The sequence below is a fragment of the Sorex araneus genome, chromosome 3, assembly GCF_027595985.1.
Source record: "Sorex araneus isolate mSorAra2 chromosome 3, mSorAra2.pri, whole genome shotgun sequence".
Lineage (NCBI taxonomy): Eukaryota > Metazoa > Chordata > Mammalia > Eulipotyphla > Soricidae > Sorex > Sorex araneus.
In genome coordinates this window covers 173,329,673-173,357,670 of record NC_073304.1, presented here as the reverse complement: position 1 = coordinate 173,357,670, position 27,998 = coordinate 173,329,673, and the positions used below count along the sequence as shown (strand labels likewise).

The window sequence follows — 27,998 nt, the reverse complement described above, 5'->3', positions numbered from 1 at the left end:
TGTTTGTTTGTTTGTTTGTTTGGCTTTTTGGATCACGCCCGGCGATACTCAGGGCTTACTCCTGGCTCATGCACTCAGGAATTACAATTACTCCTGGTGGTGCTTGGGGGACCACATGGGATGCTGGGAATCGAACCCGGCCCGGCTGCCTGCAAGGCAAACGCCCTACCCGCTGTACTATTGCCTCAACCCCACAGTCCCATGTTTGAGCTGAACATGGGAGACCACGTACCAGTGATGAGGTCCGGATCCTGAGTGGCCTGTTCTTCCTTTTCCTTGTCAGTCTCTGACATACTAGAACCTTCCATTACTGCCACTAAGGAAAAAGACACGGTAAGTCCATCTGAGCATCCACGTCGAGTGACAGAGATGCACAGTCACCCCAAAGCAGCTTCGGAAACCAAATTGAGGAAAGTTTTAATATTGGTAACCATAACCAGGAGAGCAGCCTTTCGGGGTTTGTTTGGGGGTCACACCCGGCAGTGCTCAGGACTTACTCCTGGGCCTGTGATCAGGGGGCCTTAGGTGGCACCAGGGTCGAACAGCAAACGCCCTACCCACTGCACCGTCTCTCCAACCCAGAGGCCGGTTGGGAACTACTGGCTGCTTCCCAGAATAGCTGCCAATGACCCGGCTCACTTGGACTCATTCCTTCAAAGGCCGGTGCTTTCTCTGTGCCAGGCCGGGAGCGTTTGCTCTGATCTTACCACAGCTCTGAGCAAAGCGAGGTGGAAAGTCGTCACCCCGCTGACTTCTGACAGCAAAGCCCCCTCAGCAGAGCCGGATGGACACTCAGAACTCCCAAGGGAGCCATAATTGTCCGCTGCTTCTTAGCGAGAGGGCCCTTAAGATTCCTTAAAGTAAACAGCTCACCGCTGAACAAAGGCACCCCGGGCTATACGGACAGACACTCTCCAACCGCCTGCACTGCAGGACCCCGAGGTTTTTATGCTGCTAAGGAGACTCTCTGTAATTCAGCTACGCTCAGGAGCCGGAAGTGTTTGCTAGAGAGAATTGGTAAAATTATCAAAGGCCTTTCCCAATTTGGGGATCCGTCCATCCTATTTTCGGCTTTCCTCCTGCTTTTTCGGTTTTTGTTTTTTAAAAGCTCTTTGCACAGCGCCACTAAGTGGCCCCTGAGGGGAATGAAACCACCCATTCTGCTGACAACGATTCTGTTAAGAGCAATAAAATCCGAGAAATTGAAAGCTGGAAGGAATCTTGGAGGCCGGATTCCTTAAGCTTTATGTTCTGTATGAAAAAGCAGAGCAGCAAATTGAGTTGTTTAGCAGTGGTGTGAGCCAATTTAAACACAACTAGATTCTAAACACGTTGGAAAATATTGGATTATTAAAGCAAGTGATGTGGCTGTTCCACTTCATAATATTTTCAATTTTCCAGTGCTCTTCAAATATCCTGGTACATATTGTGACTTGTTGTGTAGCGGTCCTTCAAAACTCCAAACATTGACTTTCCAATATTATTCAAGCTAAATTTTTTTTTTAAATGTGATCGAATACTCAGAAGTGTGAACATGATAATGAAGTGGAAGCACTCATCCCCCAAATGAAATGATTATAGAGACACTATCGGGAACCGGAAGGACGCATCGGAGTTCATGTGCGCTTTGCTCAGGACACTGCCGTAACATGCGTGCATATATGTGTCCATCCATTCTGCTTTTTCTGAGGCCCTGACAGAGATCCTACTGGGCAAAGCCCAAAAATAAAGTAAACCTTTTATCCTTGCCCAGGGCAAACCATCTCGTGGGCTCGCTCCCTAGCAATCATCATCATCATCATCATCATCATCATCATCATCATCATCATCATTTCGTTGATCATTGAATTTCTCTAGCGGTCTCAGTAACATCTCCATTCGTCCTAGCCCTGAGATTTATTTTATTTTATTTTATTTATTTTTTTAAGTTCTACTAACACTTTATTTTGGTCCAATAATTCTAATACCAGAATTTTATCCTTCAGAGATTGAGAACATATATTTGTGATATTTTATTTTATTTTTTTAAATTAATTTATTTATTTTTAATTCGTGAATCACCATGAGGGCACATTTACAGATTTATACACTTTTGTGCTTATGCTTCCCTCATACAAAGTTCGGGAACCCATCCCTTCACCAGTGCCCATTCTCCACCACCAGTAAACCCAGCATCCCTCCCACCCTCCCCGATCCCATCTCCCCCCACCCCGCCCTGCCACTGTAGCAGGGCATTCCCTTCTGTTCTCTCTCTCTAATTAGCTGTTGTGGTTTGCAATAAAGGTGTTGAGTGGCCACTGTGCTCAGTCTCTAGCCCTCATTCAGCCCGCAACTCCCTTCCCCCACATGGCCTTCGACTACATTATAGTTGGTGATCCCTTCTCTGAGTTGCCCTTTCCCCAGAATGTGAGGCCAGCCTCCAAGCCATGGAGTCAACCTCCTAGTACTTATTTCTACAATTCTTGGGTGTTAGTCTCCTACTCTGTTATTCTATATACCCTAGATGAGTGCAATCTTTCTATGTCTGTCTCTCTCTTTCTGACTCATTTTACTCAGCATGAAACTTTTCATGCCCATCCACTTAAATACAAAATTCATGACCTCCTTTTTTCTGACAGCTGCATAGTAGCCCTGAGATTTTAGAAGCTTCTCTTTATTCGTCCTTCCCAATGATGCCGAATTGGAGGCTCTTTGAAGGTCAGGGGAATGAGACCCAGCATTGTTACTGGTTTTGGCATATGAATACGCCACGGGGAGTTTGTGAGGCTCTTCCATGTGGACAGGAAACTCTCAGTAGCTTGCTAGGTTCTCCCAGAGGGAGAAGTAGGCTATAAGATGCTCTCTAGCAATCAGGCCTTCTAACTCAGACTGTTCTGGTATCTGCCACATGAAGGGTTCAATCCTGCCACCAAAGCCTGAGTTTGTGACCACAGAGTAACTGCCATTTCTCTGAGGTAATCTTATGGGAGACAAGAATCCCCCTTTGGTCCTGCTGCTTTGCTGCTTTTTAAATAAAGATTTGGTATCAAATCTTTATTATCTCTGTTCTGCTCTAGACAGGTCCAAAAAGGAAATTAGTCTCCGCATAGATGAACACCAGCTTGCCTTTGAGCAAGAGAAACTCAAATGTGACAGAGGTGTGTGTGTGTGTGTGTGTGTGTGTGTGTGTGTGTGTGTGAAAATAGCACTGAAATTATAAGGCATTTGTTATTTCTAAATGAATATTTCTAAGATGGTTTGTTTCTAGGGCCCCCCAAAGCTGGAGCCAATTGGAAAGAGGTCCTATAGGGTTTACTAAAATGAAAATGAAAAAAACATTTTTTTAAATTTAGAATTGGGGGGCCCAAACCCCAACATGCAACAAACCCCAGTTTGTTTCCTAGTACCACACATGGTTTCCCACCTCTGAACACCACCAGTTAAGCCCCACCACCCCCATTTTTTATTTAATTAATTCATTTTTTTTGCTTTATGGGTCACAACACGGCGATGCTCAGGGGTTCCTCCTGGCTCTGCACTCAGGAATCACTCCTGGCAGGCTTAGGGGACCCTATGGGATGTTGGGGATCAAGTCCAGGTTGACTGCACACAAGGCAGACAGCAGACGTCCTACCTGCTGTGCTATCGCTCCGGCCCCACTTTTTATTTTAGATTTGTAAAAGTGACCTTTTCAAGGAGATATGTTAAAAGAGGACTAGAGCAATAGCACAGAGAGTAGGGCATTTGTCTTGCACGTGGCCGACCCGGGTTCAATTCCTCCGCCCCTCTCGGAGAGTCCGGCAAGCTACCGAGAGTATCCCGCCCACATGGCAGAGCCTGGCAAGCTACCCGTGGCGTATTCAATATGCCAAAAACAGTAACAAGTCTCACAGTGGAGACGTTACTGGTGCCTGCTCGAGCAAATCAATGAACAACGGGACAACAGTGCTACAGTGCTATGTTAAACAAATAAACAAACAAACAAACAAACCCCAAAACCGTTGTAATGGTCTGGACACTTACCAGGATGGGTGGGCTGCGGAGAGTCTGCCGTGGGAAGGGGGCTTGTCTCCGGGACGCCTGATGCCTCTTCAGCCACTAGGGAAGAGGAAAAGCAAAATCCGGCAATGACGGAGAGCAGCTTCGGCCACATTGTGCCGAGGAGAAGAGGTGGGGCGGGCTGGGCTCCCGTTTGGCGTTGTCGTGCCTTCGGCAGCCCGTGCTCTGGGTTCTGGGCTCTGAGTCCTGCTGACCGGCCATCTGCTGAGCCCCTGGGTGCCGAGGGGCAGCAAGCCTGCCCGCCCCGCGCAGATAGTGCTCACGGGCTCTGTGGGAGTCCATCTGCGAGTCAGTCCCTCTGTCTGCCTGTCACCCGCGCCCGAGCTACCTACTTTGCTTCAGTCTGGGGGGCCGTGGGGGGCACAGCCGGCTGTGCTCAGGCTGTACCTCCTGGCTCTGTACGCAGGAATCACTCCTGACAGGCTTAGGGCTCTGGGATGCCGGGGATCGAACCCGGGTCAGCCGTGTGCAAGCCCAGCGCCTTCCCCGCTGTCCCGTGTCTCTGGCCCCCGGCCGAGTTTCTAGTGGTGAGGGGGGCTTTGCAGTGAGCCTCGGAGGGGTTGAACTGCCCCTGGTGTCGAGTGAGTTTGGGCGAGAGGCCCCGTCTCTCGGGCTGTTCTTTCCCCACGTTGTGAAACGGTGACTCACAGCGCTGCTCTCGAGCACCTTTGGAAAAGGCATTGACAAGCCCGCTCGGGTTTAGCGAGACGCCAGCCTGGCTACTGTGAGGCGCACTGCTGCCCAGCGGTCACCGGAGGGAAGAGAATGGCCAGGACTCTTTCCAGGAGGGCCTTTGGGCTGGATCTCGCTAGGGCAAGATCAAGAAGGCATGAAGCTTCCTGTTAACCGGCAGATGTTGATACTGAGAGCTGAGGGGTGGGTTAAGGCCTTGATGAAATCTGTGAGTGCTTTACAGCTACAATGAGTGAATTTCTTGTGGTTTTGAAGTCTGTCCTTCCTTCCTTCCTTCCTTCCTTCCTTCCTTCCTTCCTTCCTTCCTTCCTTCCTTCCTTCCTTCCTTCCTTCCTTCCTTCCTTCCTTCCTTTCTTCCTCTCTTCCCCTTTCTTTCTCTTCCTTCCTTTCCCTTCTTTCCTCCTTCACTTCCTTCTCTCTTTTCTTTCTTCCTTCCTCCCTCCCCCTACTTCCCTCCCTCCATCCCTTCCTAACAATCTCCTTCCCTTCCTCCCTCCCTCCCTCCCTCCCTCCCTCCCTCCCTCCCTTCCTTCCTTCCTTCCTTCCTTCCTTCCTTCCTTCCTTCCTTCCTTCCTTCCTTCCTTCCTTCCTTCCTCTCTTCCCCTTTCTTTCTCTTCCTTCCTTTTCCTTCTTTCCTCCTTCACTTCCTTCTCTCTCTTCTTCCTTCCTTCCTCCCTTCCCCTACTTCCCTCCCTCCATCCCTTCCTAATAATCTCCTTCCCTTCCTTCCTCCCTCCCTCCCTTCCTCCCTCCCTCCCTCCCTTCCTCCCTCCCTCCCTCCCTCCCTCTCTTCCTTCCTCCCTTCCTTCCTTCCTTCCTTCCTTCCTTCCTTCCTTCCTTCCTTCCTTCCTTCCTTCCTTCCTTCCTTCCTTCCTTCCTCCCTCCCTCCCTTCCGTCCTCCCTCCTTCCCTCCCTCCCTTCCTTCCCTCCTTTCTTCCTCCTCCAGAGCATACACATTACAATGCAAATGTTCTCCTGCTGAGCCATGTCCCCAAACCCTGAAATTTTATTTCTTAATCATTTATACTTTTGAAGCCTGCTGCTGGGAGGGGCTGGGAGGAGGCTGGAGCATTGGCATGACCCCTTTCTGTATAGACACAGGAAGACAGTTCATACTATGCTTTTGTAATATGGGAGTTAACTGACCCTGAAAAAAATTGCTCTGGCATCCGTCATATTTACTTGACTTAAGCCTCAGTTGCCCTTAGATTGACCACCATTCCTTACACCCCAAAAGGTGGGTCCCACCAAGTCGTAAGCTATTCTGGCTTCGACGTGGGACAGCCTAAGGGCTGTAAGAAGTATTGTAGGTTAAAAGCACGGCTGTGGAACAAACGCTGTCATGGCCCAAGAAGTAACTGAAAAGGGTCCTGCTAAGGTTAGGGAAAGCTGACGTGGCCTGAGGACTGTAGTCAGAGAAACACAGCGAGATGAACCCAGGAAAAGCCACTCTTTACCCTGAGTCCAGAGAGACCATTTTAAGCTTAATCCAGGGCATATATGAGACTTTGTTTCTTACTGTGCTTATACAAAATGACTAGAGCTATTATTAAAAACTACAGTTAATATGATTGTTTAAATGGATTACGATAAAGGAAGGAGAAAGCAACATGCCCCGAGATGGAATTCTGCCCCTGGGTGGATCTCCTAGAAGGAATCTAGTGTGCTGGAGCCCCGAGATGAAATCCCACCCTTGGGTGGACCTAGAAGCATCTCCCCTGAAGGAAGGGCTTCACATCTGCTCACGCTTGTGTTAGTGTCCAGCCACGCCTCTGTGCAGCTGCTGTCCCCAACCCTGCACGGTTTCTCTATAATAATCCTGATGGATTTGAATAAAGTCGCCACTGGTCACCAGCCTGTGGACCCGTCCCTTCGTCCATCAGCCACAGGGGATGGCTCTGGGTCCCAAATGCACCAGGGGACCCCGGTCACCATGGACAGTGACTCAGACAAGCTGATGTTGGTTTTTCCTGGGCAAGGATGGAAACAGGGTGCATGTCATGTGATCGCTCCAGCGTCAGGGTGGAAATGAGGCCATTGACAGGCAAGTGACATCAGTCGTCATTGCCAAAGGACACTGAGGACACGATGGCACATGTCTTACTGCTGGGCTCTCCGGAAAGTCAGCAGAGTTTCCACCATCTGTCCTAGGCGGGACGCGTCCCTTGGGGCAGGAGAGCTCAGTGAAGGGGCCTCTCATTTGGCCTTGCCCAGTCCTTTGTCCTCTGTTGAGTGGTGCACTCGAAAGGCAAATTAACAAGATTCACGACAAAGGGCTGGAGCAATAGTACAGCGGGTAGGGCATTTGCTTTGCGCGCGGCCAACCCGGGTTCGAACCCTAGCATTCCATATGGTCCCCCTGAGCACTGCCAGGAGTAATTCCTGAGTGCATGAACCAGGAGTGACCCCTGTGCATCGCCGGGTGTGACCCAAAAAGAAAAAAAAATTCAAGACAAGCGTTTTTTCCCCCCTCTTACCCAAATCTTCCAACTGGAAAGGGACCATCAGGGTCCCTCCTTGCAGACCTGGGTGTCGGACCACACAGATCACTGCCGTGGTCCGTCCATGACTGTGGACTCGGAGCGTGCTGGTGCTGTTCCATTTCCTCCCATCACCGTCCAATTCATGGTGGGTTTCGCCTAAGGAGCAAGGCCAGGAAGTGCCTGTGATTGTGGTTATTTGGAAGAGAGCTGTTCTCTCCGGGACGCGTGGACTCGACAGCTCCAAGAACTGCTCAAAGTGCCCCCCTCACCCTGTCTACGTGTAAGTTTATCCTGGCCAAAGGAAGCTGCTGGATGACTGAAAACAAACAGACAACCCAAACCCTTCACTGTTTCACGAAGGAAAGAAGAATAAGAACTTGTAATGGTTTTGCAAGACAGGCACCAAAATGAGATAAGATAGACATCCTCTTTTTTGGGGGGAAACTGCAACAACAATAGTGAGTTTTGTGTTGAAATATGGAATGTAATCAAGGTAAAGAGAAAATGGGGGGGCGGGGGTGGGAGGTATACTGGGGTTTGTGGTGGTGGAATATGGGCACTGGTGAAGGGATGGGTGTTTGAGTATTGTATAACTGAGACATAAGCCTGAGAACTTTGTAACTTTCCACATGGTGATTCAATAAAATAAATAACTTAAAAAATAAATAAAATAATAAAAAAAGATAAAATAGACATCCTTCGTGATGTAGACTCGCACTACTGAATTGCTCAGAGCTTGGGTTTTAGGTCTTTCCCCTCTAACACTCCATTGGGCCCCCAGTTTCCTCAACTATAAAGAGTTCTCTACAGATCTAGAAATTTGGGATGCTATAGAATCAGATTTATTATCTTTTAAAATAGAAAACTGTGGCTCCCAAACATGACAATGAATGCTCTTAATTCCATCAAAAGGCTCAAAGTTTAGAGATTGTTACTAGAATGCTTGTATCTGTCCTTGGGGGTAAGGGACAATACTCCTCGGTATAAGATCTTTTTGCTGTGGTTTGGTTTGGGGTCCCACCCGACGGTGCTCAGGGCTTACTCCTGGTTCTGCACACAGGAATCATTCCTCATAGGAGTCTGACCTGGGTCATCTGCATGCAAGACAAATGCCCTACCCACTGTACTGTCTCTCTGGCCCCTTAGGAGATCTTACCGCTCTATTTGCACGTACTATGTTAAAGATGTTTCCACTGTAATAACTGCTAAAAAAAAAATCCATGCTCTACTGGGCCTTTTATTTTGAGATTTTGTTGTACTTTAAAAAGCAATTGTTGGGGCTGGAGCGATAGCACAGAGGGTAGGGCATCTGTCTTGCACGCGGCCGACCTGGGTTCGATTCCCAGCATCCCACATGGTCCCCCGAGCACCACCAGGAATAATTCCTGAGTGCAGAGCCAGGAGTAAGCCCTGTGCATCACCTGGTGTGACCCAAAAAGACAAAAAAAAAAAGAGAAGCCATTGTAGATATTCCATCTCAGACTTCTACTCTGCTTTAAGGAAAGTACAAGGTCATATCATTTTCAATTATCCTGTCAAAGATCGAGATGCAATATTGATTAGCTAGGAAGAGAATTTCCAGGAAAATCAAGGACTTGTTGAAGGGTGCGTCCTGCCCTTCATGCCACCAGGGGGCGCCAGAACATCTAGAAATCCCTTAGAAAGGTAGGGAGGAAAAACAAAGGGTGCCAGGGGCGGGTCACCTCTCACCATAGATCTCTAAGCCGGCCCCCAGGAGCCAGGTGATCTGCGGAGGAGGCTTGCTTCTCGCCGTGGAGCAGGTGACCTCAACACGCTCTTGTCCGTCCCGCAGGCTGACCACAGACGCTGCCACGGTGGGCCAGGAAGGGGTTGCTGGAAGGAAAGTGATTTTCCGGTGTTTAGCTCTAGACGGGTCCCAGCAGAGCAACGTGTGGGGACGAGCATGGGTGGCCCTGGCCCTCGTGTGGTTCAAGGGCGCCGATGGATTTGTCACACGACTTCGGCTGATCTCTCCTGCCCCTTGTGGGATGAGTCCCGGAAAACCCCCCAGCCCAGTTCCGGAAGCAGTTCTGAAACTAGCAGCTGCTGCCCATGTGGGTTGCTGGAGCCCCGTGTGAGGCTGGGGGACCCGAATTCGGTCCCCTCCAATAGGTCGTAAGGATCAGGGCCAGTGGCCCCGGCTGTCAGCACATCCACTCCTTGTCTGGGATCTGGAAGTTGATTCTGTGCTCGGGACTTTTCTCTCCTCCCAGCCCACGGGTGGCATCGTTTCTCTCCTAAAGGGCCCCGGCACCTTTGCTTCCTTCTCCCGCCTGAACACTCGTGTTTAGCGAGGATGCCTTCTTCCTCTTCTGGGCCACACAGGCCTCTGTCCCCTCTTGATTGACTCATGCACCAGCCAGACGCAGGAGCGTCAGCCTCAGGGAAACGAGGCCTTAGAGGTCAGGAAGAAGGAAGGAAGCAGAGCGGACCCTGAGCGGTTCCCGGAGGGTGACAGTGTGTGACAGGGCCTATGCCCAGGGGCTCTGAGCAGTGGCCGGCAGTTTTTAACCAGCCTGAGCCTTTGTGGGTAGGGGAAGACAAGCCACGTCCCCCAGGCGCCCAGAACCCCAGGGGCCACTGCTTTGGAGGTTCACTCTCACTGTGTCTTCCTGGCAGGTGCACAGCAAACCAGTCCAACCAGGGGAGCTAAGGCTTCACGCCAGTTTGTTAAAGAGCCACAGGAAGCCACGTTTTCCGTGGTTCTGTTCTTCCACAAAGAGGTCTGTCCTAAGGCTCTGAGCATGAGAGACCACCGACGAAACCCAGTAAGTCCCCAGAGACCAGGAGACTGTCTCTTGCTACCTACGCCACCCAGGCTGCCTGGTTTGGCTCAAGGATTTGTCCATGGCCTATCGCAGTTGCCATCTGTGTTGGGGTGGGCGGGTGAGGCTCTGCTCCATCTACATCTGGGTCCAAGGCCCCACGGGTGGCGGCCCTATTCCCCAGAGCACTGTACTCAGAGTGGGGGGGGGGTGTCTCACACCACCAGACAAGATCCTGCCCTCCTTTCTGTTCCCCGCAGAGAAAATTCACTTGAATCGCCCCAAGTTCACACCTGAACCTAGGCCTCGCCACTCGCCACGCAAAAGACGCCCAAGAAGCACCCAGGAAAGGCCTCGGGAGTCAGCAAAAGTTTCGAAGCTCAAGCAAGGGGTGACGCGTCAGGAGACGCTTCCGCGTTCCTGATTCCACGCCCGCGGCCTACCCAGCACGGCGACTCGCACTTCCTTGGTTCTCACGGAGTCGCCGTACTGCAGGCACTTGTACACGCCTTCGTCTTCCTGGCTCGTGTTCACCAGGCGGACGGACAGCTGGCCGGGGGAGCGGTGGAGAAGCTGGTATTTGGGACTCCGTAAGGCTGGGCGGGAGGGAGAGAGACGTCACGGGGAGGGCTGTGGCAGGGCGGCTCCCAGAAATAGCTTCTGGCTTCCACGCTTCCTCATTGTTGAAATGTTTGGGGTCTTGGGAGCCACATCCTGCATTTCTCGGGGCTTATTTCTAGCTCAGGGATCACTCCTGGTGGGGCTCACGGGAAGGGTGGGGTGCTGGGGATCGAACCTAGGTTGGCCACGTGCGAGGCAAGTGTCTTACCCACTGTCCTGTTTGCTCCAGCTCTTTGGTCCCCATACTTTAGAAAAAAAAGTCAGACTGGAGTGATAGCACAGCGGGGAGGGTGTTTGTCTTGCTCGTGGCCAAAGTAGGTTCAATCCCCAGCATCCCACGTGGTCCCCCAGGCACTGCCAGGAGTTAGTGCAGAGCCAGGAGTAAGCCCTGAGTATCATTGGGTATAACCCCAAAAGCTCCCTCTCCCCCCAGAGAAAAGCGTCTTTGTTTGAACTTCTTTCTGTGGCCTGCATTGTGTCTCTTGAGTGCTAGATGTTAGTTTGAGGGCCAGAACCAGTTGGTACTGGAGTGTGTGACGTAGACAGCACCTTAGGTGTGCCTGCTGGGAAGGAAGAAACTTCCGGGGAAGGCAATGAGGTGAGGAGGCAGAAACATTTTTTTTTCATACTGTGGAAAATGCTCTCCTCTGATAATTTGAGGGGAGATTCGGTCGAGATCCACTTGTCACAAAGGGCATGGGGAAGTGGAATACTACGCAGCTGTTAAGAGAGATGAAGTTATGAAATTTGCTTATAAGTGGATGAACATGAAGAGTATCATGCTAAGTGAAATGAGTCAGAAAGAGAGGGACAGACATAGAATGGCTGCACTCATTTGTGGAAAGTAAAATAGCATAATGTGAGATGGACACCCAAGGACAGTAGACACAAGGGCCAAGAATATTGCTCCATAGTTGGAAGCCTGCCTCATGACCTGGAGGAGAAGGCAGCTGGAATAGAGAAGGGATCACTAAGACAATGATGGTTGGAGGAATCATTTGGGATGGGAGATGTGTGGTGAAAGTAGATAAAGGACCAAACATGATAACCTCTCAGTATCTGTATTACAGACCATAATGCCCAAAAAGTAGAGAGAAAGTATGGGAGAAATTGTCTGCCATGGAAGCAGTGGGAAGGTGGAAAAGGTGGTGTTATACTGGGGACATTGGTGGTGGAGAATGTGCACTGGTGGAGGGACAGGTGTTTGATCATAGTATGACTGAAACTCAAACATGAAAGCTTGTAATTGTATCTCACAGTAATTCGATAAAAAAAAAGGTGTGGGGAAAGGCAAATATATTACTGATATTCATTGGTCCTGTGGGATGGTTTTTATTTGGAAAGGCACCCTATTAAAAAGTTGTGAAGGGCTGGAGCGATAGTATACTGGGGAGGGCGCTTGCCTTGCATGTAGCTGACCAGGGATCCATTCCCAGCATCCCATAGGGTCCCTGGAGCACCGCCAGGAATAATTCCTGAGTGCAGAGCCAGGAGTAACTTTTGAGCATTGCCAGGTGTGGCTCCCAAACAAAAAACAAAATTTTTTTTTCTTTTTGGGTCACACCTGGCGATGCACAGGGATTACTCCTAGCTCTGCATCTCAGGAATTACACCTGGCGGTGCTCGGGGGACCATATGGGATGCTGGGAATCAAACTCAGATCAGCCGCGTGCAAGGCAAACGCCCTACCCGCTGTGCTATTGCTCCAGCCCCCAAACAAACAAATTTTAAAAAGTCATGTTGAGGGGCTGGAGAGATAGCACAGCCAGTAGGGCGTTTGCCTTGCACGCGGCCGACCCGAGTTCAAATCCCAGCATCCCATATGGTCCCCTGAGCACAGCCAGGGGTAATTCCTGAGTGCAAAGCCAGGAGTAACCTCTGTGCATCGCCAGGTGTGACCCAAAAAGCAAAAAAAAAAAAAAGTCATGTTGAAGGGAAGGGGCCCCGGCTCACTCCCCAAGGGTGCTCCCCACCTGGGCCTGACTGTTTGCTCAGGCCTGGTGCCATGCTGGGGCCAGCCACCAGCACTGCAAGCAGGGGTGTGGGGCTGTGTGATGCCTCAGGGACTAGCCGGGGGCTTCACACAGGCTGGAGGTGTCGTCATGGAGCTCCCCAGCTTCTGTTCTGTTTTGTATATGGGCCACACTCCATGGCTCTTCCCTGGCTCTATGCTCAGGGATCACTCCTGGCAGTGCCCAGGGCTGACTCCTCGCTCTGTGCTCAGGGATGACTCCTGGCAGTGCTCAGGGCTGACTCCTGACTCTGTGCTCAGGGATGACTCCTGGCAGTGGTCAGGGCTGACTCATAGCTCTGTGCTCAGGGATCACTCCTGGCAGTGCTCAGGGCTGACTCCTGGCTCTGTGCTCAGGGCTGACTCCTGGCAGTGCTCAGGGCTGACTCCTGGCTCTGTGCTCAGGGCTGACTCCTGGCAGTGTTCAGGGTTGACTCCTGGCTCTGTGCTCAGGGATCACTCCTGGCAGTGCTCAGGGTTGACTCCTGGCTCTGTGCTCAGGGATCACTCCTGGCAGGGCACGGGAGGACCATATGGGATTTCCAGTTGCTCTGAGACGCAGGTGCCTCCCCAGCTACACTATCTCTCTAGCCCTAAACCTTTTGCTTTTAATATTTAAGAGTTTATTACTATTTGATGCTTCCCAGAGATCATGGCTTGGTTCTTCGAAGTGTTTGGCCAGTGACCAAAAGGAAAAGAGAAGTGCTGGAAGGTTCCAGCCCTAGCCGGTGATGCTCAGGACCCTGCTGGCCCAGGAGGTCCAGGTCAGGGCCCTGGGCCTTTAGCATTCCCGGGCTCCCAGGGGAGTCGTTTGCGGTCTACACCCCTCCCTCTCCACATCTCCTTTCTAATTTTTTTATCTGTTTGTTTTGTCTTTTGTTTTTTTGGGGACCACACCTGAACATGCTCAGGGGCTGCTCTGGCTCTGTGCTTTCTCAGGAGTCATCCCAGGGACTCTCTGGGACACCTGGGTCAACCCCAGACCTCCCCTAGGCAAAGAACACCCTTAGCGAGTTAAGCTTTCTCTCTGGCCTTCTTTTGCTAGTGGAAAAACTAGAGCGTGAAGACTCTAAAAAGCAAAATTCCATTTCTGCTAAACTCATCATATGAAGTGATGGATATTGAGCAACTTAGTGTGGCGCTCATTTTGCAGCATAAACACAGGCATGATGTTTTTTGCCTTTCAGTGAAGGCAGTGTTAGGTACCAACTGTATCTCTGTAACACTGTAGAAGGAAAAATCTAGTAAGAATCTCTCCCTGGGACACACTCAATGTGTGTTTATGAGACCAGAGTGGTAAGGCTCTTGTCTTACAGGTGGCTGAACCAAGTTTAATCCCTGGCACCATATATGGTCCCGCAAGCACAGCCAGGAGTGAGCCCTGAACACAGCAGAGCCAGGAGTGAGCCTTGATGGCTGCAGGATTTGGCTCCAACCTATCCTCCCCCACCAAAAAAATCCCCAAAGAACAAAGTCTGTTTGTTCCATGTCCTTCCATTCCTATGGTTCAGCCTTCTTGGTCATGAGACCAGCAGGAAGGGGAGCTGTCAGGCTGGGAACTTTGCTCCCCCAGAAAGAGGGGCAGTAAGTGGGGCACTGTGCCAAGAGTAAGGTGACACAAGATCCAAAAAGGGAGAAAGAGAGAAAGAGTGAGAGAGAGGGAAGAGAGAAAAGAGAGATGAGAGAGAAAGGAGAAAGAGAGGAGAGAGGTGAGAGAGAAAGGAGAAAGAGAGGAGAGAGGTGAGAGAGGAGAGAGAGATAGGGAGAGAAAGAGAGAGAGAGGGAGAATGTCTGCCATAGAGGCAAGCTAAGGGGGGGGGGTGATGGGAGGAAATTGGGGACACAGGTGCTGGGAAATGTATACCGGTGGAGGAACGGGTGTTGGAACACTGTATGACTGAAACATAATCGTGGACACCTTCCTAAGGGTCTAGCTCACTTGTGGTTCAATAGTAAAGTCTTTTTAAAAAGAGAGAGAGGGGTGACAGCCCTGTTCTGGGGGCCCCTTGGGCCCCACTGGGCCCCCCACCTGCCGTCTGTCGTCAGCTGAGAAAGAAGGTGACATGAGGGGGCTGGGGGTGGGCGTGCGCGGGCGGCTCTGCTGGGGTTTCCACGGCTGACTTCCTGTCCAGAGAGCGGCCTGTGGCCAGCGGGGAGTGCCCAGGACAGCAAGGGGGGCTGGGTGTGACTCATGTTCCCCCGGCCCACGTGGAAAGTCCCCCCAACAAGTGGGGCAGCTTGCTCTCACTCACCAGAGTGCTCGTTGAGGAAGATGGTGAAGCCCGAGGGGGCGAGCCACTGCAGGGAGGTGTTGTGGGGGGCCGTGCAGTGCAGCTCCAGTGGTCGGCCTTCCTCCACGCTGAGGGTCTCTGCAGGCTCGGCCAAGGTGGCCTCTGCCAAGGAAAGATGGGGGGGGACTGTCAGCCTGGTGGGGACTCCACCTCAGCACTTGACTCTTCATTCACGGGGGCCCTTTCTTTCCCCCTTTTTTTTTCTTTTTGGGTCACACCCAGCAATACACTGGAGTTACTCCTGGCTCTGCACTCAGGAATCACTCCTTACGGTGTTCAGGGAACCATATGGGATGCTGGGAATTGAACCCGGGTTGGCTGCATGCAAGGCAAAAGCCCTACCCACTGTGCTATCGCTCCAGCCCCATGGGGGCCCTTTTTGAGCCTTTTTTTAGAGAACCCAAATGTAAGGCAGCCTGGAGGCTTCGAGGCCTGAGGCGGGGGTGCTGAGGGAACGGGGGGTTTGGGAACGAAAGGCAGAGGGGCACTGCTCTGGGTGCCAGCCTTATCTGCTGTCACCTCTGCTTAAACAGGGACCCTCTGAAGGAAGAAGCTTGCACCAATGGAAAGAAGAAAGCAGAGGCGCAAGGCCTGAGGTGGGGTCTGTACCCAGGTCTGAGCCTCCAGGCCCAGGTTCGTGTTTCTTTAGTCAGATGAAGCTGCCAGACACCCGGAAACTGCAGCTCTGGCCTAAAGTTGGACGACAGACTCCGGCCTTGAAGGACAAGTCGTGTGTCTGGGACCTTCAACAAGGGGTCACTGGGGTGCACCTGTGAATTTGGTTGCTGCCCTGTCGGGGTGGGGGCAGGGAGATGGTGTCTGATCCCCTCCAGCTAAACGCTCTCCAGACAAACACAATGTTGGCATTTCCCCCAATGAGACCCCTCCCAGAATGGTACCCACCCCCACAAGAGGAAGGGCTAGAAAAATCAGTTGGCTTCAATGCTGAGTTAGCATTTTTTAATCATTTCTTCCAATTTTAAATTTAAAAAATAATCCCCCCCCCAAGAGAGTATTCTTATCAATGAAAGTATAAAATAGTTCCCTAAATGCAGAGCAATTCCATGATAAATCCGGAGTAGCTACCATAATGAATTCTAGTGCATCATCTCAAACCTTAAAAATAGAAGGGGGGGGTGCTTTATTGTCTTGTGGTGAATTTCCTGCAGTCAGAAAACGGCTGTGAGGGAGCTCTGAGAATTAAATGATGTGGCCTTTTGAATTTGTCCTTTCCTACGTCATTAATTTCTTTACAGCCTCCAGCAATAATAACGCGGAATTATTGTATTGTTGTTCATATTGACTTTCATGGGAAGACAGTTTTGCCTGAGCTCTAATGGAAAAAAAAATCAACTCATCAGCCAATATTATAATGAACAAGGAGAGTCAGTAAAAAGACATTACATTTTCACAAAAGCTTCGGGCAGAGGCCAGAACGCTGCTTTAGTTGGGTCATGTGGAAATGTTCTCGGCAATGAAATCCTCCCGTAATTGGGTATTAGGGCTAATGGTAGCAGAGACGCTTTGAAATGATTTGGAGTATCTCTGCTCAGCTTTGCAGCTTGCAAGCCAAGAATTCGAGTCTAGAACTAACTGCCATTGCTTCCATAATTATTCCGTTCAAATTCTTATTAATAATGGGGCATTATATCTCTTCCCGAAAATAGCTGACGAGGCAATGGGCAGATCTCAGCTCCTCTGTTGTTCTGAGGAGTATGGAGAGCCAGGAGGGACATTAAACATTAAAATTACGTGAGATCAAGACTCGCATCACCCAAGCCGGCCCTGGACTCCAACCTTTGGGCCTTAGAAGCTTTGCCATATTCCTATAATTGTTCAGATAGGAAACCTGCATGTATCTGCAAGCCTGTCTGTCAATAAATGCTTCCCTTTTATTTTTTAAAATATAATTTAACTTTGCTTCTGAGCCATACCTGATGAGGCTCGGGGGTTCCTCCTGACTCTGAAACTCAGGAATCCTTCCTGGCGGTGCACTGGGGACCATATGCTGGGGATTGAACCAGGGCCGGCCATGTGCAGGGAAAGCGCCTTACCTCCTGTGCTCTCTCTCTCTCTCTCTGGCCTCCCTTTTAAAAGAGGGATAAAGAACTATACAAAAAGGCAAGAAATACTGCCTTTTTCTTTGGATGCAAGCCTTTGAATTTAATAGTACCACTTAATTCTTGCAGTATCTTCAAAATTGTGGTGAAATGTGGCCTGACTTTTCCATATGTGTTTAAGATTCACATTTGCTTTTGCAGTTAAGAATCCAGCAGATAGGGCTGGAGCAATAGCACAGCGGGTAGGGCATTTGCCTTGCACGCGGCCAACCTGGGTTCGATTCCTAGCATCCTATATGGTCTCCCAAGCATCACCAGGAGTAATTCCTGAGATGCAGAGCCAGGAGTAAGCCCTGTGCATCGTCAGAGCCAGATGTGACCCAAAAAGAAAGAAAGAAAAAAAAAAAAGAACTCAGCTGACAGCCTGTGTTTCAGATGGAGAGAGGGCTTAAGGACAGAGAACGGTTGTTTCCTACCGCCTTTGCTTCCAAGCCTTGCTTTGAACCGACACACCTGTTTATCTTACAGCGTGATCACGAACACCCCGTGTATGATTTTAAGACAGGAACTCACACTTGAATGGAAGCCACAGACTCACTGCTTTGGCCACCGGGCTTACAAAGACGGTTCTGCGTGTTTTGGTCACACTGACGGGTGGAAAAGGAAGTCAGCTCCGCTTGCGTCTAGATGACACATCTCCAGACGAAGAGTTTCCTCCCACACCTCTGCATGTCCCTGGAAACTAGATTCCAACTTGATTTTTTTTTTTTTTGGTCACCTCCATTTGAAGCCAAACTTTCACCTTCTTCGTCAGAGGGTGGGGTGTGGGATACTTTCTTTGCTCACCACTTCCTGCCCTGCAGAGGTGTTCTCTTCACTGCTCTGTGCCTTCCTGGTGCCGAGTTCACCTCTCGAGCTTCACAGCTCTAGTTCCCCAAGGAGCCCAGAGTGGCTCTCGGGGGCTGAGCCTGCTGGGCTTGGCCACCCCTGGCTGGGGTGTCTTTCCCAGGAGGTCATCCCTTCCTCCTGGGCAGTCATACTGAGGGGCTCACTGTCCCCTGGTCCCACGCATTGTCTCATGACTGGCTCCATCCCTCTGTGCAAGGCCTTCCGTCATATTAGTTGAGTCATGGGTGCATATACGGGACTGGGGCCCGTGACCTTCACTGTCATCTCCTCCTCACGGCCCATAGGCTCACGACTGTCACCTCAGAGGGATGGCTGCAGCCCAGAGCACGTGGCACCAAGCAAAAGGGCAAGCAGCAGTCCCAGCTGCCTCCGCAGTGCAGCCACCCAGCAGGTGCCTGGGCTCTGCGAGGGTGGGGGTGGAGGGTGCCCCCAGATGGACTCTTTCCCTTGACCTCAAGTCAACGCTTACCCAAAGGAAACGCTTCTCTTTTTTCTTACTTCAGATGCCCAACAATGCATATTATGCATATTGCATATTATGCAATTATACATTAAAAATAAGCAAGAACAAGTCCTACAGGAATCCCAAACTTGGCATCTCCACTGTCCCTCACCCTCACCCCCAAAAGCCCATAGATATACGCCCCTGCACCCTCCCAGAGCCTCCTTGTAGCTGTGATCATCAGCCTGGCCCACTGCAGGCCAGGTTGTCTAGCAAGTCGCCAAGCTCCTTCCTCCAGAGGATCCCGCGAGTCTGTCCACTCTGCGCTGACCAGCACCACTGCCGTACTCCAGTCCTCCCAGTCAACAACGCTCTTCACGGATCTTCCTCCCTCGCTCCCTCCTCCTCCTCTGCTCCTGGCGTTCCGTTTCAAACACGTATCTGTCATCACGTCTCGTCCTTCCAGAGGACTTTGCTGTGGGTCCCACTGCCTGTAGGAACCGGGTCCGAATCTTCCTCTTCTCCAGCATCGCCTGCCGACGCTCTGTGCCCATGGCCGCTTGCTGTTCCCAGGAAGTGCCAGACTGACCTCTTGGCCCAGGGTATCTCACGTTCTCCGAGACAAGGCGGATCACGGCACCATTGGCAAAGCTTCTTTCCTGTCCCCAGTGACCGACTTGCCCCTCCCGACCCTCCAAAGGCTTTGGGCACACTTACGTTAGGGCCCTCGGCATATTACATTCTTCACTTCGAGTATATCTCTGTGGAGGGGTTAAAAATGCCTCGTGGAAAAGTTCTCTGTCATTCATTCACTGTCCATTCCCACAGCCTCGCAGTTTTAGTGTTTTAGTATTAGTTAAATAAAATGAGCTCATGGAGCTGTTCAGGAATACATTTTGAATAGGAACGCTAACTTAGCTAGGTAGCTTCTGCTGAATAACAGAAGACTCGAGCCAAGTGAAAAGCACACGTACACAATGATGAGTGGCCCTTGGAAAGAGGGCAAAAAAAGAACAAAAGAAGAGAGACAGACAGACAGAAACAGAGACAGAGACAGACAGAGACAGAGAGACAGACAGAGACTGAGACAGAGAGAGAAGGGAAGTGCCTGCCATAGAGATAGGCTGGGGGAGGGTGGTGGGAGGGAAGCTGGGGACACTGGTGGTGGGAAATGTACACTGGTGGAGAGCTGGGTGTTGGAACACTGCATACTGAAATCCCACCATGAACAGCTTTGTAACTGTGTATCTCATGGTTATTCAATTAAAAAAAAAAAGAAGGAGAAAAGAAAAGAGAATGAAATCCAATGTTTGGATTTTGCCTTTTGGCAGCTCTAGAAATTGCTCAGTAGAAGGGAAAGCGACAGTTCTATCACTCAACTGCTATTATTATTGTTATTATTATCATTTGGGGGCCACCCCCAGCAGTGCTCGGGGCTTATTCCTGGCTGTGTTCAGGGATCACTCCTGCACTCCTGGCAGAGCTGGAGGGAGCCCATGTGGTGCCACGTGCAGAGCGAGCGTCCTGCCCTCCATCGTTCAATTCTCTGGAAACAGCTGACAATGGGCAGCCTCACCAAGATTCACGATCTGCTGCCATTTTGCCACGACGAAAGCTGCCCGTCTGCCCCTCTCCTTCCGGGCTCTGCAGGCCTGAGGGGTAGCACCACATTCCACCGAGCCCAGACGCCTTGCGGGGTCCTTTGGGAAAACTTTCAAACTGAGGCTTTTCAACACGGAGTCTTGGAAGTGGCCTGAAGTCGCGGCCTTCAAACTCCTGACGGTCCTTTCAAAGCCCAACCTTCTCCCACCGCACCACTTTAGCGAGACTCTCATGATTATTGATTTATTTATTTTTGCTTTTTGGGTCACACCCGGCGATGCTCAGGGGTTACTCCTGGCTCTGCACTCAGGAATTACTCCTGGCGGTGCTCAGGGGACCATATGGGATGCTGGGATTTGAACCCGGGTTGGCTGCGTGCAAGGCAAACAAACGCCCTACCTGCTGTGCTATGGCTCCAGCCCCTCATGATTATTTTAAACACTGTGTTCACTCTCTGATTGAAGGGTGTTTATGGCCCTATTTACTAGCTGTGAAGATATGGGCAGGTGGGCTCACGCCTCTTCTATTTTCATGAGTTTGGGAAGTGTATCATTTATTAGAGTTTTGGTAGTTACAAAAAGGTGCTGACATAAAAAATAAATCCCTCTACCCCCCAACCCACAATATACTCAAGCCACCTGGCTGACCAAATTCATGATCTAAATTGGGCCTTATCTTTTAGTCCTTGTATCTTAAGGAGCTTCACGGGAATTCAGTTGTGGTAATAAATAATGTGAGTTTCTTTACTCAGTGGCTTAAAGAATAGCAAATACATCCTGTGGGGGAAAAGCCCATTTAGACAACTAAAGTGGGAAACTTTGAAGTCTAAAGTCTCTAAAGGACATGAACTTTTTCAGATTCAAGTTACTGCCTCACAAAAACACCTTGCAAAAAACTACTATTTTCTTCTCATAAGAGAAAACATGAGTTTCCAAGGGTGTATTGGTATATTTTTTTTTTTTTTTTTGGTTTTTGGGTCACACCTGGCGATGCACAGGGGTTACTCCTGGCTCTTCACTCAGGAATTACTCCTGGCGGTGCTCAGGGGACCATATGGGATGCTGGGATTAGAACCCGGGTCGGCCGCGTGCAAGGCAAACGCCCTACCCGCTGTGCTATCGCTCCAGCCCCTGTATTGGTATATTTTAAGATTATGCTGCTCTTCTCTCTCGGTCTCGCTTCCCTAAAACTCAGCTTCCTGCTCTGCCAGTTAGGGTGACTGATTCCCAGCCCAGATTCTTTGCGAGGATGTGCAGGTGGCTGACGGAAGGCACCAGTGGCTGTATTTATCTCCTGTCTCTCTAAACAGTGTTGGACTATAGCCTTAAGCTGGGTCTTAGACCCCGCTATGACAATAATAGCTGGGAATGATCACGCTGGACAAGATCTGTGGGTTAAAAGTAGGTAAGGAATATTTTTGATAACCTTTCAGTATCGATATTGCAAACCACAATGCCCCAAAGGAGGGGGGGGGTGATGGGAGGGAACCTGGGGACACTGGTGCTGGGAAATGTACAACGGTGGAGGGATGGGTGTTGGAATTCTGTATGTCTGAAATCCAATCGTGAACAGCTTTATAATGGTCTATCTCACAATGATTCAATTAAAAAGTTTTTAAAAAAGCCACTCTCTCTCTCTCTCTCTCTCTCTCTCTCTCACACACACACACACACACACACAAACACACACACACATACACACAGAAGATGGGTCTTAAGGGGGATGGAGTGATAGCACAGTGGTTAGGGCATTTGCCTTGCATGCAGCCGACCCAGGTTCAATTCCCAGCATCCCATATGGTCTCCTGAGCACCACCAGGGGTAATTCCTGAGCGTAGAGCCAGGAGTAACCCCTGAGCATCGCTGAATGTGACCCAAAATTTTAAAAAAATGGGTCTTAGGTCTACTGGAAAATGACTATTGCTGTTCTGATTTTTAAAAATTGGGCTATTGACATTTTACCTATAGAACAAAATCTGCCAGGCTGTCTGACGGGGGAGGGGGTGCTACTGAGGGTCTCGGGGACTTTGGTTAAGAAGATCAGCACTCTGGTGGTGAGTGTGGTAATATTGTGTGCCTGAAGCACTGACGGTGATGCTATTATAAATCATGATACCTCAACTAAAAAATAAAGAAGGAAATAAAAGCCAGCCAGAGGAAACAGAAACCAACCGAAGTCCAGAACTGATGTTACTGGCACTTTGGCAGCACAGCATAATGTGGTAGCAGCACAACCTTAAGATACATAAATATGAGCACTCACGGCTGCTTCTTCCAGAAGGGAGCATAAAAAGGGTCCCCATAACCATGCCACCGGACTCCGCGCCAGGCTGTTTTCACTCAGGGCACCCCAGAGGGGAGTGGGTGAGAGCCCTCCCTGCCCAAGGGCCCCAGCCCCAGCAGCCGGCCTCCACTACCCAACCATCGCCACGCTCCAGGCGGCCCTCCACACGCTTGGGCTGAGCCTCACATATGAATGAACGTACTCCCTGAAGGCATGGCCACTTTCACGGCTGCACGACACGTCATAAGACACTCCCTACCCATTCTCCATAGTTACCACACCATATTTGATGGGGTTCAGACAGTAGACAACAAATCATAGAGGGAAATATATATATATATATGCATATATACATTTTTTCAGATATATACAAAAGCTCATATCACCCAACCCTAACAACATGTTAGTGATATCCTATAGAATATCTTAATGGCTCCTGCCAAAATAGAACAATCTTCACATTGTTTCCTATGTGAACACTTTTTGTAAGCATGTTCAGCAGTTCTTCATAACAGATTACACATAATATACTCTTTCAGTTGTGTTTTGGGACAGAGACAGGAAACATCCCAAATTTGGTGGTGGGAAGATATAATGGTGGTGGGATTGGTGTTTGAATATTAAATGTAATCAAATATTGTGAACTAACTTATAAAAAAACATTAAATAAAAAATACATAGGTATACTCTTGGAAACATGTTATCTCTTATAAGAAGAAATATTATTTTTGTGAGGTGTTTTTGTGAGGAAGTAACTTGAACCTGAAAAAAATTAATTCCTTTTAGAAACTTTAGACTTAAAATTTCCCACTTTAGTTGTCTAAATGAACCGTTTTCCCACTGGGTGTACTTGCTATTCTTTAACCACTGATTAAAGAAACTTACATTATTTATTACCACATTTTCTATAAAGCTCCTAAGGTACAAGTACCAAAAGATAAGACTCAATTGAAGCTTTACGCTTTTACAGATAGGAAATTAAAGTCCTATGTGAAAACAAAAAATCCTTTTTTTTTTTTAATCTTTTTTTTTTTTTAGGTAGCATCTTTCAGCTGCAGCCCTTTGACAGTGCTGAATTAGAGGGTTGGGGGGCTTTCTTTGAAATAAAACTGGAGTCAATATTTGCAAACTCACACATTATGTTGATAGCAGGTTTCCCTTCCAAGAATCTAATACACATTGCGTCTGAGGGTATGAACACACACATTCCTCTGCTTTGGATGTTTGACCCAGTTTAACCCAGGCTCAAAGACGTTTTGCTTGAATTTCCATAATGCTACATTAGGATTAAGCATCAAACAGCAGATTAGAAAAGAAGGAACAAAATGCAAAGCATAATGGATTTTTTTTCCTGTAAAATAGGCACAAAATTTTCACAGGACTCATTAGTATCTCCCAACGAATTAAGATGAATATAGCACTTTGTCATCTTCCCAGAGCTTTCAGACTTGAAATTTTATCCCTACAATAATCCAGGGAGTTTCAAAGATCAACCATTGCTATTGTTTTTCACTTCTAAAGCAGGGACTTTGCTCAGAGCAAGCAAAGTTGTTTTAGAAATCCAAAATGGATATTTTCAAGAGGGAGAGCCTTAATCAATAGCTTAATACACTTGTCCCCATTTCCCAGCCCGTAGCTCTCCCAGAGACACACATTCAGGGATTCTTCCCCTACCTTTGAGCACTGGGAAAGAAGAGTTAAGTAAAAGCAGGAATTCATTTGAACCTCAAGTTCCCTTGGTCTTGGTGAACAGCCATCTCTGGGATGGGCCTCAGGGACAGGGCTAGAAAAGTTACCCATGGCGTTGTCTTCCGTGAATGCAGCTGGCCGCTGGGCAGAGTGGACAAAACCTCCCGTCACCTGAACATCAGAACTCATACGCTTGAAGTCCTTACCTTGTAAGGGGAACCAAGCCAGCAGCAGGCTGCAAAGCGTCCGCCACATGCTGTGCTGTCTGTGGGTGACAGGCTGTTGCTTCCTCTCGATTCTGAAATAAGTGAAGCTGAGTGGTTTCTTTTGAAGGGGGAGAGGCACAAACTTGTGACCTCATGGGTCTCACCTCCTCCATCTTCTCTGGAAGCCCCCTCACACAACTGCTGCCCCCAAAACCTGCTGGCGGAATGTCTCACGGACCACAGAGGTCAGCTCCGAGGTGGAGAGGGGTGAGGGGGTTCTGCCACATTCTGCCACACGTGGGTGGTATCAGTAAGTCAACCAGCTGTGGAGGTCTCTTTGCAGCTTCTTTTCGGAAGGGTGGGTGAGCACTGAAAATGTCTCTGCCCGTTGGCGTCATCTGACTTTTTACTTTTGAGGCTTATTAGGATTAGGGTTAGTCAATTGGCTGAAATCTTGTGGAAATTTGAGAGTTCTTTGGCAATCATTTCTAAGCGTTATCAGGAACAGAGTTCATTCATTCACGTATTTTCTCACTAAAAAACATTTATTTTACTAAAAATCTATTTATCCACCCACGCATCCATCCAAACTACCCATCTGCCCATCTATTTGTCTGTCCACCCACCTACCTACTCACCCATCTAACCAACCAACCAACCAACCTTCCTTCCTTTCTCCCAGCCTTCCACCTCTTCTTCGTCTTTTTTTTTTTTTCCTTTTTGGGTCACACCTGGAGATGCACAGGGGTTACTCCTGGCTCTGCACTCAGGAATTACTCCTGGTGGTGCTCAGGGGGTCATATGGGATGCTGGGAATCGAACCCGGGCCAGACACATGTGAGGCAAATGCCCTACCCACTGTGCTATCGCTCCAGCCCCTCCATCTCTTCTTTTATCCATATCTAAAGTATGTGTTGCTTTCATTGTATGATTGAAAAGACAAATTCCAATGGTAAGATTGGAAGAACAAATTCCTTGTTTTTAGAACACGAGCTACTGTATGTGTGTTGTGTGTGGGGGGGATGCAGATAAATGCTTTTGATGTTTCATTTTCATACTTGGCAAAATTGAGACGTCTTTATTTCATTTTCCCAGGGAGAAAACAAAATGCCAATGGATGTGCGTAGGAAAGTGAAGTTAGTGAGCAGTGCTTGGAAAGTCATAAAGGACAGAAGCTGCCTTACTCTGACTGATGTGAGCATTCGACTCTGTATGGACAAAGCCCTGAGTTCTGTCCCCCAGCACAGTTTGCCAGGCCTGAGCACTGAGCCCTCTGGCCTGGCTGACTAAGCATTGCCAGGAGTGACCTCCCGGGCCCCTGAGCACTGCTTGGGAGTACCTAACCCCCCGCCCCTCCCCCAGAGGAGCAAAAGCACCAAGTGAGAGTGCTGTGATGGGACTTCTCGCTTTAGACCAGTTTGAAACAAAACTCACCCAGTTCTGCACCGAAGCAGGCCGGGCCTGGAGAAGGCCCACCCTTGGCCCTTGCCCACGCCATGGGCAGGTGGCAGGGCTCAGGTGACGGCACCCCCGAGCTCTGCAGGGGAGTGTGGCCCAGGATGCTGCTCTCCGGAGGCTCCAGGGGAACCTCAAGGGCGGGCCGGGGAGTAGGTGCGGACGCTCCTCCTTTCCAGCTCCTCTGGGACACGTGAGGGGCTGGAGCAAGAGGCCAGCAGGGAGAGCGTTTGCCTTGCACGATCCCTGCCATCCCACACGGCCCCCGAGTTCACCGGGGTGACCCCTGGCGCAGAGCATCGCTGGGTGTGACCCCCCTTAAACACACACACACCATGCACACACTACACACGCACGTACACCACACACACATACCACACACAACACACACACATCCTATACCCCCCCACACCACCACCCCCCATAACCCCACACACACCACACACAATCACACCCCCATACACACCACACACACATCACACATACACACACCACACACATACGACACAAACCACATGCACATCACATACACACACACCATGCACACACACTACACATGCACATACGCCACACACATACCACACACAACACACACACATCCTACACCCCACACACACCACACCCCCCACAACCCCACACACACCACACACACAATCACACCCCCATACACACCCCACACACATCACACATACACACACCACACACATATGACACAAACCACATGCACATCACATACACACACACCATGCACACACACTACACATGCACATACACCACACACATACCACACACAAAACACACACACATCCTATACCCCACACATACCACATACACACCACACAACCACACCCCCCATACACACACACATCCTATACCCCACACATACCACATACACACACCACACAACCACACCCCCCATACCCCACACAAACATCACATATACATACACACCACACATATACGGCACACCACACACATCACATATACACACACCACACTCATTATATATACACACACCACACACATCACATATCACACACCACCCTCCCACCCCCCCCACACATCACATATACACACACACCACACACGCATACATCCATACCACACACATATACATCCATACTTCACACTCACAGAACACATACAACCATACACCACACACACTACACACGCACACACACCACACACAACACACACCTACACCCTACACACACCCCACACCCCCATCATATACACACACCACACATATACAACACACATCACATATACACACACACTATACACACATATACCCCCCACGTACCTAACATATGCTGCACACCATACACCCCCCTAAATCCCCTGCATACACCCCCCCACACACACACCCCGCACACCACACACAACACATATATACACACACACCACACACCACACACACGAGATGTGCTCTCATTCAAAAGCATCCTGCCTTGATGCCATGGTCCAGACTCCTCAGCGTGTACCTCTCAGCCATGGTAGTGCTCTCTCGCTCCCTCCAGCTCTGTCTGTGGAAAAGTCTGGTTCACCTTTCAAACTGAGAGCATGAGTGACAGTCTGCACTGGCCGCTGCCCTCTGAGGAGACTCCTGCCAGCCCTCTCAGGCCTCCAGTCAAAGAGGCAGGAGCAGGAATGGGGGCTCTGGATCCATCTCTCTGGAGCCAGAGCCTCAGTTTCTGCATCTGTGAAGTGGGTGCACAGCAGCACCCTGCCTTTGTAGTTTAGGAGGTGTGGAGGTAAATACGCCTCCTCTCGACCTCCCGTCATCACCTCCAGCCAGGCTGGCAGGGAGGAAAGTTCAGCGAAAAGGGACAGAATGAGAGGGTGATACAGTGATGCTGGGTAGAGGCAGACGAGAGGGGGTTTCCGGCCCCCAAGTTGCCCCTGGGGTTTTGCTGACACGCCGTGGGGCCTCCCTCCACGTTCTCCTGACCTTTCTCAGCGACCGAGCTCAGAGCTGGCAGGGGCGGCCCGGGCGGCCTTTCCCAGCAGGGCTGCCTCGGGCCTGACCCGGCTTCTCTGAGCCTGAGGCCAGCCTGCATGGGCCCTGCCGCTTCTCTGCTCCTGTCGCGGCCTTGGTCCTGATGGAGGGGAAAGGGTTCCCGGGGCCGCGCGGGCCACATTGGGGTAGGTGGAGGCCACCTAGGACCAAGGTCCTGGGCCTGTCGCCAGCTGCCTGAGCTGGCCATTGGGCTTCAGGGCTGGGTTTCTCCGGCTGTAAAATGGGCGGGTGACGCAGCCCAGGGCAGCTGGGAGGCACAAAGGAGAAGCAGAGCCCGTTTCTGAGAGGCCGGGCGGGGCCAGTGTCAGGCCCCTTCCTCCTGCTGGGTGTCTCCACGTGCAGAGAAGGGTGGGCAGAGGGACAGGGCCGGGGTCTGGCTGCGTCCTGAGAACCTATAAGGATGTAAGGC

General features: G+C 50.1%; 1 protein-coding gene across 1 annotated transcript in view; it reads right to left on the bottom strand.

Moving 5' to 3' along the window:
* The window catches only part of CRTAM (cytotoxic and regulatory T cell molecule), a 31,794-nt gene extending 7,631 nt beyond the window's left edge, over positions 1-24,163 (bottom strand). The window contains exons 1-7 of the mRNA XM_055132183.1: positions 24,016-24,163; positions 14,885-15,025; positions 10,444-10,596; positions 8,925-9,068; positions 7,209-7,370; positions 4,003-4,077; positions 233-316 (exon numbers count right to left, since the gene is read on the bottom strand). Of these exons, the coding sequence (XP_054988158.1) occupies positions 233-316; positions 4,003-4,077; positions 7,209-7,370; positions 8,925-9,068; positions 10,444-10,596; positions 14,885-15,025; positions 24,016-24,163 (907 nt within the window). The remainder of the gene's footprint in view (positions 1-232; positions 317-4,002; positions 4,078-7,208; positions 7,371-8,924; positions 9,069-10,443; positions 10,597-14,884; positions 15,026-24,015) is intronic.
* Positions 24,164-27,998: the final 3,835 nt, after the last annotated feature.